The sequence below is a fragment of the Cherax quadricarinatus genome, chromosome 46, assembly GCF_038502225.1.
Source record: "Cherax quadricarinatus isolate ZL_2023a chromosome 46, ASM3850222v1, whole genome shotgun sequence".
NCBI lineage: Eukaryota > Metazoa > Arthropoda > Malacostraca > Decapoda > Parastacidae > Cherax > Cherax quadricarinatus.
Genome location: NC_091337.1, coordinates 20,705,140 through 20,721,457, shown reverse-complemented (window position 1 = coordinate 20,721,457; position 16,318 = coordinate 20,705,140). Strand labels below are relative to the sequence as shown.

Genomic DNA, 16,318 nt, shown 5'->3' with positions numbered 1-16,318 from the left:
TAGAGGTCTGTACCTTCCGGTCCTTTAAGATTTGTCTAAAATGGGCCACAACACTGTCATTGTAATAGTCACCAGCACGGCTTGCAATAGCTGTGTTAGGGTGATTTTCATCCATAAAGGTTTGCAGTTCAACCCACTTTGCACACATTTCCTTAATTTTCGAAGTAGGCAAAATGGATTCCACAAATGGCATAGGCTTCTCAGGGTTAGCCCCAAACCCTTCAAAATCTTTCTTAATTTCCACACTAATTCTCACCCTTTTTACCACAGGGTTGGCACTAGAAGCTTTCTTGGGGCCCCATGGTGACTTACCTTGCAGAAACAAGCACCAAAAACACTGATAATATGGAATGTACCGAATGCATGCTTAGATGCGAGCACACTGGCTGGCTTGTAAACACTGGCACGCATGGGGCAGTTCAGGCCACACGTGGACGTGTCCCAGACGAATCGCATGTGGCGGGTTTTTAACGAGTGGCAAGGCAAAATTTTTGCATTAAAATGTATCGTATACCAGATTTAACGTATACCGATGCCATCGTATGCCGGGGTCCACTGTCCATATAAAAATACATAATATATCCTTCCAAACTGCCAATAGTATCCCAAACCCCTCCTTTAGAGTGCGGGCATTGTACTTCTCATTTCCAGGACTCATGATTACTAATTCAGTACCAAACATTTGTGTCTCAACAAGAATTGGCTATGAAATCAAAAGATCTGCAACAAAACATTATCAACATAAAACCAACAAAAAATAGGAAAGAATTATTGCTCGCCCCTCCCTTAAGTACCCTTATGGCGAGTTGAATCCTGAAAGGATTAACCCTTTCAGGGGACCAGACCCCTGATCTGAGGGGTCCAATGTTTTAAAGAAAAAAGTTCTCATGAAATGATGACTCTTTCTGAAGGTAATGACACTAAAAGCATAAAATTTGATGGAAAACTTACACAAAATTATGCTCTCTTGGCAATATTTACACAGTGATTTCGCTCTGCATATAAAAGGGCTTTGAACATAAACACTCAAATGTCATTCTCCTTTGTACAAACCTTGTACCATGCTGAAATAAAATTATTATTATTTTAGACCAATTCCATTGTTCCAGTCAACCAAATTCTTAGCTATTTTGCTAGTATGCTTTCAATTCTATTGATAGAGCACAAGAAACTGCCTGTTTAACTAATGTTTCAACTACCCAATAAAGTGATCAGAAATTGGTATAATCTGGCCAATTTCACATAAAATTTAAAAATTGCCAATTTAAAAATAGAACCCAGAAAAAACAATGTAGACATTCCTGGCACTAAAACAACATTTCCTCTATCCATTAGCTATGTCCCCAAGTCTCTCCTTTATTTTGATTTTTTTTTTTTTTAACAAGATGGCCATCTCCCACCAAGCCAGGTTGACCCAAAGAAGAAAATACAGTCACTCAATTGCTATCTTTCCATAAGTATGGTGGCACCACCAGATTACCCTTCCAATTGTAATATCCCCACCCCTCCCTCTAAGTGCAAGCACTGCCCTCTCTTCCCCTCCTTTTTTTAAATACCACAGAGATAGTGGGCTACTGAATTCTTCCTCTGTAAGCCATGTGTATTGTAAGAGGCAAGTAAAATGTTGGGACCAAGGGCTAGTAACCCCTTCTTCTGTGTTATTTTATTAAAAAGTTGAGAAATGTTATAATTGTTTTTTATTTTATCTACTCTATTCACTTATAACTACAGCTGCTCCCACTCAGCTCATATTTAACCCTTAAACGGTCCAAACGAATATATATACGTATACGTTCTTACCGCTAGTGCCCCAAACGTAGATCAATGTTTTATTTTTCCTGCCTCCAAATTTGGCACAATTGCCTGAGATGCCTGGTCGGCATAGAATGGGTCTTAACACTCAGTGTGTGCAGTATTAAAAAAAATCTGGGATCACTTAGTACCTTTTGGGAGCACCAGTTCAAATGAATGCCAGCTACAGCAAACAGCACGGCAAACACCTGGGATTCACTGATTTCATGTAGTATTAACACTCCCATTTTAAGAGGAAAGTGATGTTGACCTCAAGTTTAGTGGCTTTGAGGTGGATGTGGCCATAAGTGGTCGAGGAAATATCAAAAATCTCGATAATAACCCATGTGCAACATTTGTGCAACACCCTTTCAGAATGCCTTATAACTTATGCCCTAAGTAAAGAGAAACAATTCTGGAATGTGTAATACGTGTTCAGAAGTTTGGCTGGCCAACTGGCTGGCTGGCTCTATCTCCATCTGTCTGTCTGTCTATGTCTATCTGTCTGTGTCTGTCTCACAGGTACACATACATACAATTATACATAGTGTAAAATACCTAGGATAACCCAAAAAATCCAGACAAAGTGCTACACTGTGCTTGTAGATACAATGCATAAGCCTGACTGGCCAATACCATCGTAATGTATAATACCTGTTGGTTCACGAGTGGCACTCTCTGAGACAGAGACAAGCAGACAGATAAGCAGAGACAGAGCTAGAAAGACAGACATAGACGGAGAGCTAGACGGACAGAGAGAGCTACACAGACAGACAGATAAACTTGTTTATGTGTAACAGTGAAAACAAATAAGGCAAGGGCCAATGCTCATCAAATGTCACCATTTATCTTATCACTGCGCTGTCAGCATTGGACTGACATTTGCCTTACATCATGCTTAAAGGGAACTAATAATAATAATAATAATAATAATAATAATAATAATAATAATAATAATAATAATAATAATAAAAATAAAAATAATAATAACAATAATAATAATAATAAAAATATTATTATTATTATTATTATTATTATATACTCCCATGGATCCAAAAACATTGCTGGGACCTATAAATACTTTATATATATTCCTAGATAGTAGGTTGGTAGACAGCAACCACCCAGGAAGGTACTATCGTCCTGCCAAGTGAGTGTAAAACGAAAGCCTATAATTGTTTTACATGATGGTAGGATTGCTGGTGTCTTTTGTCTGTCTCATAAATATGCAAGATTACAGGTACGTCCTGCTACTTCTACTTACACTTAGGTCACATTACACATACATGTACATGTTTATTTATACACACTCATCTGAGTTTTCTTTGATTTTATCTTAATAGTTCTTGTTCTTATTACTTTTCCTTTTATATCCATGAGGAAGTGGAATAAGAATCTTTCCTCCGTAAGCCATGCGTGTTGTAAAAGTCAACTAAAATGCCGGAAACAATGGGCTAGTAACTCCTTTTCCTCTAATAATTACTAAAAAGAATAAGAAGAAGAAAACTGTCAAAGTGGGATGTCTGAATGTGCATGGATGTTGTGCAGATAAGAAAGAGATGATTGTGGATGTTATGAATGAGAAAAAGCTGGATGTCCTGGCTTTAAGTGAAACAAAGCTGAAGGGGGTAGGAGAGTTTCAGTGGAGAGGAATAAATGGGATTAGGTCAGGGGTTTCAAATAGAGTTAGAGCTAAAGAAGGAGTAGCAATAATGTTGATGGATAAGCTATGGCAGGAAAAGAGGGACTATAAATATATTAATTCAAGGATTATGTGGAGTAAAATAAAGGTTGGATGTGAAAAGTGGGTTATAGTAAGTGTATATGCACCTGGAGAAGAGAGAAGTGTAAAGGAGAGAGAAAGGTGTTGGGACATGTTGAGTGAATGTATGGGGAGTTTTGAACCAAGTGTAAGAGTACTTGTGGTCGAGGATTTCAATGCAGAAGTGGGTAAAAATGTTGTGGAGGGAGTAGTAGGAAAATTTGGGGTGCCAGGCGTAAATGAAAATGGGGAGCCTTTAATGGAGCTATGTGTAGAAAGAGATTTGGTAATAAGCAATACATATTTTATGAAAAAGAGGATAAATAAATATACAAGGTATGATACAGCACGTAATGAAAGTTATTTATTAGATTATGTATTGGAATATAAAAGGTTGATGGGTAGGCTCCAGGATGTGCACATTTATAGAGGGACAACTGATATATCGGATCATTATTTAGTTGTAGCTACAGTTAGAGTAAGAGGTAGATGGGACAAGCGGAAGGTGGCAACAACAAGTAAGAGAGAAGTGAAAGTGTATAAACTAAGGGAGGAGGAAGTTCGGGTGAGATATAAGCGACTATTGGCAGAAAGGTAGGCTAGTGCAAAGATGAGTAGTGGGGGGGGGGGGGGTTGAAGAGGGTTGGAATAGTTTTAAAAATGCAGTATTAGAATGTGGGGCAAAAGTTTGTGGTTATAGAAGGATGGGGGCAGGAGGAAAGAGGAGTGATTGGTGGAATGATGAAGTAAAGGGTGTGATAAAAGAGAAAAAGGTAGTTTATGAGAGGTTTTTACAAAGCAGAAGTGTTATAAGAAGAGCAGAGTATATGGAAAGTAAAAGAAAGGTGAAGAGAGTGGTGAGAGAGTGCAAAAGGAGAACAGATGATAGAGTGGGAGAGGCACTGTCAAGAAATTTTAATGAAAATAAGAAAAAAATTTGGAGCGAGTTAAACAGGTTAAGAAAGCCTAGGGAAAGTATGGATTTGTCAGTTAAAAACAGAGTAGGGGAGTTAGTAGATGGGGAGAGGGAGGTATTAGGTAGACGGCGAGAATATTTTGAGGAACTTTTAAATGTTGAGGAAGAAAGGGAGGCGGTAATTTCATGCACTGGCCAGGGAGGCATACCATCTTTTAGGAGTGACGAAGAGCAGAATGTAAGCGAGGCATTACGTAGAATGAAAGGAGGTAAAGCAGCTGGAACTGATGGGATCATGACAGAAATGTTAAAAGCAGGGGGGGATATAGTGTTGGAGTGGTTGGTACTTTTGTTTAATAAATGTATGAAAGAGGGGAAGGTACCTAGGGATTGGCGGATAGCATGTATAGTCCCTTTATATAAAGGGAAAGGGGCCAAAAGAGATTGTAAAAATTATAGAGGAATAAGTTTACTGAGTATACCAGGAAAAGTGTACGGTAGGGTTATAATTGAAAGAATTAGAGGTAAGACAGAATGTAGGATTGTGGATGAGCAAGGAGGTTTCAGAGTGGGTAGGGGATGTGTAGATCAAGTGTTTACATTGAAGCATATATGTGAACAGTATTTAGGTAAGGGTAGGGAAGTTTTTATTGCATTTATTGATTTAGAAAAAGCATATGATAGAGTGGATAGGGGAGCAATGTGGCAGATGTTGCAAGTATATAGAATAGGTTGTAAGTTATTAAATGCTGTAAAGAGTTTTTATGAGGATAGTGAGGCTCAGGTTACGGTGTGTAGAAGAGAGGGAGACTACTTCCCGGTAAAAGTAGGTCTTAGACAGGGATGTGTAATGTCACCATGGTTGTTTAATATATTTATAGATGGGATTGTAAAAGAAGTAAATGCTAGAGTGTTCAGGAGAGGGGTGGGATTAAATTATGGGGAATCAAATTCAAAATGGGAAGTGACACAGTTACTTTTTGCTGATGATACTGTGCTTATGGGAGATTCTAAAGAAAAATTGCAAAGGTTAGTGGATGAGTTTGGGAATGTGTGTAAAGGTAGAAAGTTGAAAGTGAACACAGAAAAGAGTAAGGTGATGAGGGTATCAAATGATTTAGATAAAGAAAAATTGGATATCAAATTGGGGAGGAGGAGTATGGAAGAAGTGAATGTTTTCAGATACTTGGGAGTTGACAGGTCGGCGGATGGATTTATGAAGGATGAGGTTAATCATAGAATTGATGAGGGAAAAAAGGTGAGTGGTGCGTTGAGGTATCTGTGGAATCAAAAAACGTTATCTATGAACGCATAGAAGGGAATGTATGAAAGTATAGCAGTACCAACACTCTTATATGGATGTGAAGCTTGGGTGGTAAATGCAGCAGCGAGGAGACGGTTGGAGGCAGTGGAGATGTCATGTCTAAGCGCAATGTGTGTTGTAAATATTATGCAGAAAATTCGGAGTGTGGAAATTAGGAAAAGGTGTGGAGTTAATAAAAGTATTAGTCAGAGGGCAGAAGAGGGGTTGTTGAGGTGGTTTGGCCATACAGAGAGAATGGATCAAAGTAGAATGACATGGAAAGCATATAAATCTATAGAGGAAGGAAGGCGGGGTAGGGGTCGTCCTCGAAAGGGTTGGAGAGAGAGGGTAAAGGAGGTTTCATGGGCGAGGGGCTTGGACTTCCAGCAAGCGTGCGTGAGCGTGTTAGGTAGGAGTGAATGGAGGCGAATGCTACTTGGGACCCGACGATCTGTTGGAGTGTGAGCAGGGTAATATTTAGTGAAGGGATTCAGGGAAACCGGTTATTTTCATATAGTCGGACTTGAGTCCTGGAAATGGGAAGGACAATGCGTGCACTTAAAAGGAGGGGTTTGGGATATTGGCAGTTTGGAGGGATATGTTGTGTATCTTTATATGTATATGCTTCTAAACTGTTGTATTCTGAGCACCTCTGCAAAAACAGTGATAATGTGTGAGTGTGGTGAAAGTGTTGAATGATGATGAAAGTATTTTCTTTTTGGGGATTTTCTTTCTTTTTTTGGGTCACCCTGCCTTGGTGGGAGACGGCCGACTTGTTGAAAAACAAAAAAAAATATGAAAGAGGGGAAGGTACCTAGGGACTGGCAGAGAGCATGTATAGTCCCTTTATATAAAGGGAAGGGGACAAAAGAGACTGTAAAAATTATAGAGGAAGAAGTTTACTGAGTATACCAGGAAAAGTGTACGGTAGGGTTATCATTGAAAGAATTAGAGGTAAGACAGAATGTAGGATTGTGGATGATCAAGGAGGTTTCAGAGTGGGTAGGGGATGTGTAGATCAAGTGTTTACATTGAAGCATATATGTGAACAGTATTTAGATAAAGGTAGGGAAGTTTTTACTGCACTTATGGATTTAGAAAAGGCATATGATAGAGTAGATAGGGATGCAATGTGGCAGATGTTACAAGTATATGGAATAGGTAGTAAGTTACTAAATGCTGTAAAGAGTTTTTATGAGGATAGTGAGGCTGAGGTTAGGGTGTGGAGAAGAGAGGGAGACTATTACCCAGTAAAAGTAGGTCTTAGACAGGGATGAGTAATGTCACATTGGTTGTTTAATATATTTATAGATGGGGTTGTAAAAGAAGTAAATGCTAGAGTGTTCGGGAGAGGGGTGGGATTAAGTTATGGGGAATCAAATACACAATGGGAATTGACACAGTTACTTTTTGCTGATGATACTGTGCTTATGGGAGATTATAAAGATTGCAAAGGTTAGTGGACAAGTTTGGGAGTGTGTGTAAAGGTAGAAAGTTGAAAGTTAACATAGAAAAGATTAAGGTGATGCAGGTATCAAATGATTTAGATAAAGAAAAATTGGATATCAAATTGGGGAGGAGTAGTATGGAAGAAGTGAATATTTTCAGATATTTGGGAGCTGACGTGTCAGTGGATGGATTTATGAAGGATGAGGTTAATCATAGAACTGATGAAGAAAAAAAGGCGAATGGTGCGTTGAGGTATATGTGGAGACAAAAAATGTTATCTATGGAGGCAAAGAACAGAATGTATGAAAGTATTGTAGTACCAATACTCTTATAAGGTTGTGAAGCTTGGGTTGTAAATGCCGCAGCGACGAGGTGGTTGGAGGCAGTGGAGATGTCCTGTCTAAGGGCAATGTGTGGTGTGAATATTATGCAGAACATTCGGAGTGTGGAAATTAGAAGGTGTGGAGTTAATAAAAGTATTAGTCAGAGAGCTGAAGAGGGGTTGTTGAGGTGGTTTGGTCATTTAGAGAGAATGGATCAAGGTAGAATGAAATGGAGAGTGAATATATCTGTAGGCGAAGGAAGGTGGGGTAGGGGTCGTCCTCGAAAAGGTTGGAGGGAGGGGGTATGGGAGGTTTTGTGGGCGAGGGGCTTGGACTTCCAGCAAGCATGCATGAGCATGTTAGATAGGAGTGAATGGAGACGAATGGTATTTGGGATGTGACGAGCTGTTGGAGTGTGAGCAGGGTAATATTTAGTGAAGGGAATCAGGGAAACCGTTTTTTTTATACAGCCGGACTTGAGTCCTGGAAATGGGAAGTACAATGCCTGCACTCTAAAGGAGGGGTTCGAGATATTAGCAGTTTGGAGGGATACGTTGTGTATCTTTATATGTATATGCTTCTAAACTGTTGTATTCTGAGCACCTCTGCAAAAACAGTGATTATGTGTGAGTGAGGTGAAAATGTTGAATGATGATGAAAGTATTTTCTTTTTGGGGGATTTTTCTTTCTTTTTTGGGTCACCCTGCCTCGGTGGAAGACGGCCGACTTGTTGATAAAAAAAAAATGTATATTCCTAGACAGCAGTAAATGACCAAGGCAGTTATAAATGTCCCCCTGTCAGTGTATGACAATTTGAGTACAATTTTAGTACCTAATATTAATGTCAGAACAAAGATTAGTTATGAAATGACAAAAACAATTAATTGTAATTATCAGAGCAGAAAAATTATATAAAATAACATAAAAACGAGAAAAAAAGGTATATCGGAAACATTCTGCAAATGGCAGGACTCGATGTTGCTGTCAGGTAAGCATCAAGTGCCGATTTCGCGGTCTCCTATCTCGGTAAGTACCGACCCTAATTGTTTTTTTAATCATATAACACTTAGAAAAATGTGTTCTTTATCTCTATAAAAAAAAAAATTTTTGTTTTTCAAAATATTCAGGACACTAGGCGAGAGAACGTATATGTAAGTTTGAACCGTTTATGGGTTAAGCTATTATTTACTTATGATGTTTTTTTATATCCTGCATTTAAAAACATCTTGTGTTTCAAAACTTACTTTTCATTTATGGATTTAGAAAAGGCATATGATAGAGTGGATAGGTAAGTAATGTGGCAGATGTTGCAAGTGTATAGAATAAGTAGTAAGTTACTAAATACTGTAAAGAGCTTTCATGAATTTTTATTCACAAAATATAAAAGATTATGCAGATTACTTCATTACTGTAATAACTGTATAAATAAAGTTAGCACATTTGTTAATGCGCATTAGACCGACCAGTTGGACACACATTGAATGAGTGACACAATTTGTATCCACAAAAAAATCGAACATTTCTGCTATTTTGAGCTCAATTTCAAGGTACTTCCAGTTCTGAACACAATAAAAATCATCTCTATTTCTGTAATATATCTTCAATTCCATCAAGTAATATAAAGAAACCAAGAATAAAACCATAAAAAAAATCCAAAAATACACCATAAAGTCACTATTTTAAACCAAATACAGTCAGTTTTTTTTTCTCATCATGCACTACACAGGGCAAGAGCTGCACTACCAGTTGGGCACAAAAGGTCTAGAAAATTTCTTATGAAAACACAATACAATTGAATAAATGATAAAGGTAATGTCAGTAAGATTTAGATAATGTTATGCAAAGAGAACTTCCTAGACACCCTAATAAATTGTTTGACAGTGGGATATGATGTAATGAATTCAGATATAAGCAGTAAAATCTGCTTTAACCCCTTGACTGTCACAACCCCAAATCCTGAGGCGTCTCCTGGTGTCGCAAAATTTCAAAAAAAAAAAAAAAAAAAAAAAAAAAAAAAAAAAAAAAAAAAAAAAAAAAAAAAAAAAAATCTTATGAAATGATAGAGAATTTTTCCCCCGGTTGTAATGACACCAAAAGAATGAAATTTGATGGAAAACTGACGGAATTACGCCCTCGCAAAGTTAGCAACCGCAGCGATATTTACAAATCAGCGATTTCGCCCACATTGAGCCTTATTTTCGGATAATTCCGTTGTTCCAGTTGACCAAACTCATAGCTATTTCTTTAGAACTCCATTTTTTCTATCGATTGAGTGCAATAAATTGCCCATTTATTGATTCCAAATGCCCAATAACATGGTCAGAAATTTGCAATTTGGCCAATTTCACAAAAATTAAAAAATTGACAATTTCAAAATAGGGTCCAGAATGAACAATGCAGACATTCCTGGCTCAAAAATAACATTTGCTTTGTTCATCAGTCACTTCTTCAGGCCTCTCTGATATTATTCTTGATTTCTATTTTGAATTTTTATTCAAACAAAAAATAGAAGATTTACTATTATGCAGACTACTGCAATACTGTAATAAATGTATAAATAATGTCAACCCATTCATGACTGCAAATTAGAATGGCTACTTGGACATTTTTTGGAAAATGACATCATTTGTTTACTTTTGAATATTGGCAGAAATCAAACATTTCCCCTACTTTGAGTTCCATTTCAAGGTTCTTTTCATAGTAAAATCAATCAAAATCACCTCTATTTCTGTAATATGTTTTCCATTCTATCAAATGAGACCAAGAAAACGAGAATACAACCATAAATACTACTATGCGAAAATAGACCACAAAGTCGGCATTTTAATTAAAAAAAAAAAGTTTTTTTTTTTTCTCATTATGCACTGCATGCTGCAGGATTTTTTTTATATGGTGCACACTGACCACACAGACCCATTCTCTCCCATGTGGGCCTACCAGCTTTCTCCTGCTTGATTTGAAGCCGCTAGAATTTATGAGCACAGTAGGGTCCGCTTTATGGCGTTTCGCTTTACGGCGTTCCGCTAATACGGTCATTTCAAATTTTGACCAAAACTCACTATACGGCTCCCCCCACCTGACTTTCTAATACGGCCACCGTGCCCCAGCCGGTCTGTTTACCTTCTCTGTGAGATCCGTAAGCACTAAGCCTCTCCATTATGTCTGGAAACTCCAAAATTTCAAGTGTTTTTAAAAGTTATTTTATATATACTCTGATAATTATACTTATGTATACCTGTGCCTAAATAAACTTACATACTGTGCTGGCGTGCAGGTACACATTAAAATCAATATGTATCTTATGTCACAAGACGTCATATTAGTAATGATAATAATAATCACCGAGTCTCATTAAATGTCGTATATTACGTTAATGTACACATTTTCATTAATCCATGATATTTTTTCAAAATTATATAAACACGATACATAACATATAAAGATGATAAATACACCCCACAATAGAATAAATAAACATAAATATGAGATGTGGTAGCCAGATAACTTATACAAGTAACGGCAAGAATAACATTTTCTATAGTCTAACATAAGAGAAAATGTGTTACTGGGGGTAACTGTAGAAAATTATTCCTTTCGTATGTATGTAAGTTTATTCAGGTATACACAAATACAGTCACATAGATTATCATACATAACAGCAGATGTGTTGAGAACCTAGGATAACCCAAAAAAGTCAGAGTGACTTATTTCATATTTCCATTGCCTTCACTCAGAACGTCATTTCTTCTAAAAATGGTGTTACATGAGAATGGGAGTGTTCTTCTTTATTTATTCTACCGTATCAATGTAGAGACAACTTGTACACAATGTAACTTGCACACAAACCAGACGTGTACACTTTGTTTGTTTACAAAACTTACGTTCGCCTGGTTTGTTTACATAACTCCACGCTTGTCCTCTCTCATGTACTCATTCTCTCTCTCTCTCTCTCTCATTTATTCGTTTTATCTCGTTTACTCACCCCTGACCCTACATTAAGACTACAAATATTTTAAGGCAAGTAATGAGTGAACTTTATATGCATTTTATCGCTCTGGGATGCCTAAATGTAATAGAATATTATGTGTAGGTGGGGTGGCCTGGTATGGTAGCCTGGCTGACTACCATACATACCACACTTGATTTCTTACAATAAATACTACTTGTCTCACCCTAGATTAAGACTAAAAATATTTTAAGGTAAGTAATGAGTGTACTATGTGTGTATTGTACTTTTCTGTTGTTTTTTGATGCCTAGTTCTATTGCTAACTTAATATATGTTAGTGTAAACTTGTTATCTAGTACAGTGGACCCCCGGTTAACGAACTTTTTTCATTCCAGTAGTATGTTCAGGTGCCAGTACTGACCGAATTTTTTCCCATAAGGAATATTGTGAAGTAGATTAGTCCATTTCAGACCCCCAAACATACACGTACAAACGCACTTACATAAATACACTTACATAATTGGTCGCATTTGGAGGTGATCGTTAAGCGGGGGTCCACTGTATTTGCATGCATTTATAAGGGGAAAAAAAAGGGTGTTCCACTTTACGGCGATTTCCGCTTTACGGCAGTAGCCTGGAACCTAACCTGCCATATAAGTGGGGCCCTACTGCATTTTTTTTTTTTTTTTTTCAACAAGTCGGCCGTCTCCCACCGAGGCAGGGTGACCCAAAAAAAGAAAGAAAATCCCCAAAAAGAAAATACTTTCATCATCATTCAACACTTTCACCACACTCGCACATTATCACTGTTTTTGCAGAGGTGCTCAGAATACAACAGTCTAGAAGCATACACACATAAAGATACACAACATATCCCTCCAAACTGCCAATATCCCAAACCCCTCCTTTAAAGTGCAGGCATTGTACTTCCCATTTCCAGGACTCAAGTCCATATATACGTTAAACACAGTGGCTCGTAAGACGTATATATACGACCAAAACAGTCAAAGGGTTAAACAAAGCATGCACAATTTATACATTCTCATCAACCGCAAAAACAAAAAGTGAACAAATTTTTACTCACCACAGACATTTAGAAGTTCCACTCTGAACCAAGACTGGTCATGACTGGCAGCATAAAGTTCTCCTTCTTGAGGATTTTTCACAGGAGCAAGGTTCTTTTCTTCCATATAGTGTAATTCCATATTTGTAGCTAATTCACTATATGCACCCTGAAAGTTTTATTTTATTTATTACAGCTGTGCCAGAAAATAAATATAGGATTAGCTGAGTATGAGTACTGCTGTCATCATAATTTCTTGGGAAGCATGACATGTATAACCAAACTTAACTAAAGATGGATGATATTTGATCTTTTATGTGAGGTAATACAGTGGTACCTCAAGTTACGAACTTAATTTGTTCCAGAAGGCTGTTTGAGTGCCAATACTGAACGAATTTGTTCCCATAAGGAATAATGTAAATTAAAACAGTTTTGTCAGTTTCAGACCCTCAAAAATACACTTACAAAAGCACTTACAAAAATACACTTACAAATGCACTTACAAAAATACACTTACATAATCATCGAGTTGGGAGCTGTTCGAAACTCGAGGTACCACTGCACTTATTAATATCTCGCTCTAAATTAATTAGCCTATTATTTCCTGGAAACACCACCCTAAATGACAAAACTCTACAATCATATTAAATATTTGCTTTTTAACTTACGCTGTATTCATCACCCACGAGATGAAAGTAAATGTTGCTCAAATCTTCAATATGTCTTATAAAGATGTCCCAGAAGCTTGAGCAGGGCAACTTTAATGGTGGTAGTTGTAGATGAACCTCCTGCTTGCTTACAGTGTCTGGTCTGAAAAGAGAATATGATTTATGACTGAAAACAGGCAGCAAATTTTCAATAAATGCATGAATAACACTGCATAATAAAGTAGCATCACTAAAAAAGTGAGTCCCATTACAAAACAGAATATTACAAAAACAACCAAGTATAATTTAAAATTAATGAGTTAACAATATTTTATAAACTAAAAGAGGAGGTTTATAAACTAAAAGAGGAGGCAGTTAGGGTAAGATATAAACAGCTATTGGAGGATAGATGGGCTAATGAGAGCATAGGCAATGGGGTTGAAGAGGTATGGGGTAGGTTTAAAAATCCAGAGTTAGTGTGTTCAGCAGAAGTTTGTGGTTACAATAAAGTGGGTGTGGGAGGGAAGAGGAACGATTGGTGGAATGATGATGTAAAGAGAGTAGTAAGGGAGAAAAAGTTAGCATATGAGAAGTTTTTACAAAGTAGAAGTGATGCAAGGAGGGAAGAGTATATGGAGAAAAAGAGAGAGGTTAAGAGAGTGGTGAAGCAATGTAAAAAGAGAGCAAATGAGAGAGTGGGTGAGATGTTATCAACAAATTTTCTTGAAAATAGGAAAAAGTTTTGGAGTGAGATTAACAAGTTAAGGAAGCCTAGAGAACAAATGGATTTGTCAGTTAAAAATAGGAGAGGAGAGTTATTAAATGGAGAGTTAGAGGTATTGGGAAGATGGAGGGAATATTTTGAGGAATTGTTAAATGTTGATGAAGATAGGGAAGCTGTGATTTCGTGTATAGGGCAAGGAGGAATAACATCTTGTAGGAGTGAGGAAGAGCCAGTTGTGAGTGTGGGGGAAGTTCGTGAGGCAGTAGGTAAAATGAAAGGGGGTAAAGCAGCTGGGATTGATGGGATAAAGATAGAAATGTTAAAAGAAGGTGGGGATATAGTTTTGGAATGGTTGGTGCAATTATTTAATAAATGTATGGAAGAGGGTAAGGTACCTAAGGATTGGCAGAGAGCATGCATAGTTCCTTTGTATAAAGGCAAAGGGGACAAAAGAGAGTGCAAAAATTATAGGGGGATAAGTCTGTTGAGTATACCTGGTAAACTGTATGGTAGAGTTATTATTGAAAGAATTAAGAGTAAGACAGAGAATAAGATAGCAGATGAACAAGGAGGCTTTAGGTATGGAAGGGGGTGTGTGGACCAGGTGTTTACAGTGAAAATATAATTGAACAGTATTTAGATAAGAGAAAGAGGTTTTTGTGGCATTTATGGATTTGGAAAAGGCGTATGACAGGGTGGATAGGGGGCAATGTGGCAGATGTTGCAGGTGTATGGTGTAGGAGGTAGGTTACTGAAAGCAGTGAAGAGTTTTTACGAGGATAGTGAGGCTCAAGTTAGAGTATGTAGGAAAGAGAGAGATTATTTCCCTGTAGAAGTAGACCTTAGACAAGGATGTGTGATGTCACCGTGGTTGTTTAATATATTTATAGATGGGGTTGTAAGATTAGTAAATGCGAGGGTCTTGGCAAGAGGCGTGGAGTTAAAAGATAAAGAATCACACAAAAAGTGAGAGTTGTCACAGTTGCTCTTTGCTGATGACACTGTGCTCTTGGGAGATTCTGAAGAGAAGTTGCAGAGGATGGTGGATGAATTTGGTAGGGTATGCAAAAGAAGAAAATTAAAAGTGAATACAGGAAAGAGTAAGGTTATAAGGATAACAAAAAGATTAGGTGATGAAAGATTGGATATCAGATTGGAGGGAGAGAGTATGGAGGAGGTGAATGTATTCAGATATTTGGGAGTGGACGTGTCAACGGATGGGTCTATGAAAGATGAGGTGACTCATAGAACTGATGAGGGGAAAAGGGCGAGTGGTGCACTTAGGAGTCTGTGGAGACAAAGAACTTTGTCCTTGGAGGCAAAGAGGGGAATGTATGAGAGTGTAGTTTTATCAACGCTCTTATATGGGTGTGAAGCATGGGTGATGAATGTTGCAGCGAGGAGAAGGCTGGAGGCAGTGGAGATGTCATGTCTGAGGGCAATGTGTGGTGTGAACATAATGCAGAGAATTCGTAGTTTGGAAGTTAGGAGGAGATGCGGGATTACCAAAACTGTTGTCCAGAGGGCTGAGGAAGGGTTGTCGAGGTGGTTCGGACATGTAGAGAGAATGGAGCGAAACAGAATGACTTCAAGAGTGCATCAGGCTGTAGTGGAAGGAAGGCGGGGTAGTGGTCGGCCTAGGAAAGGCTGGAGGGAGGGGGTAAAGGAGGTTTCGTGTGCGAGGGGCTTGGACTTCCAGCAGGCATGCGTGAGCATGTTTGACAGGAGTGAATGGAGACAAATGGTTTTTAATACTTGACGTGCTGTTGGAGTGTGAGCAAAGTAACATTTATGAAGGGATTCAGGGAAACCGGCAGTGCGGACTTGAGTCCTGGAGATGGGAAGTAGTGCCTGCACTCTGAAGGAGGGGTGTTAATGTTGCAGTTTAAAAACTGTAGTGTAAAGCACCCTTCTGGCAAGACAGTGATGGAGTGATTGTGAAAGTTTTTCTTTTTCGAGCCACCCTGCCGGTGTGTTAATAAAAAAAAAAATATATTCTGTGAAAGTCATATTGCTAATCATGGAGAAGCTTTTCATTTTTTGAGAGTATTTTGACAAAAGGCAAAGCAATTTCACAAATAAAAAATATCAAAATGTCAGAAAACTCAATGCATGTTGCACAGGTTCCAAAAATGGGAAAGTTTTTATCATTTTGAAAAATCTGGCAAAAACATTGCTAAAGTAATAAAGATTACATATACTGAAGTGCCCTCATTAACAGCAATTCAACTATGGCAAGCTGACCACTTTAAATGAAAGATGAATTCTCTCATGATGGGGAATCCTAAAAAATCAAAGCTTTTTCTGTAAGACAAGGACAAATCTGTTAAATGTAATTTTTTTTTATTAACACACCAGTCCTTTCCCACCAAGGGAGGGCGACTCAAAAAAGA

At 37.8% G+C, this 16,318-nt stretch overlaps 1 protein-coding gene across 9 annotated transcripts in view; it reads right to left on the bottom strand.

The window, feature by feature from the left end:
• Nucleotides 1–16,318, bottom strand: part of LOC128696749 (tudor domain-containing protein 7B) — a 462,427-nt gene that overhangs the window by 280,020 nt on the left and 166,089 nt on the right. For all 9 annotated transcript variants that reach the window (XR_011393213.1, XR_011393212.1, XM_070094599.1 and 6 more), the window contains 2 exons: nt 13,223–13,364; nt 12,576–12,723 (listed from right to left, as the gene is read on the bottom strand). Coding sequence is in view for 7 of the 9 variants with exons in the window: in XM_070094599.1 (XP_069950700.1) it covers nt 12,576–12,723; nt 13,223–13,364 (290 nt within the window). In the remaining 2 variants the exon portion in view is untranslated. The remainder of the gene's footprint in view (nt 1–12,575; nt 12,724–13,222; nt 13,365–16,318) is intronic.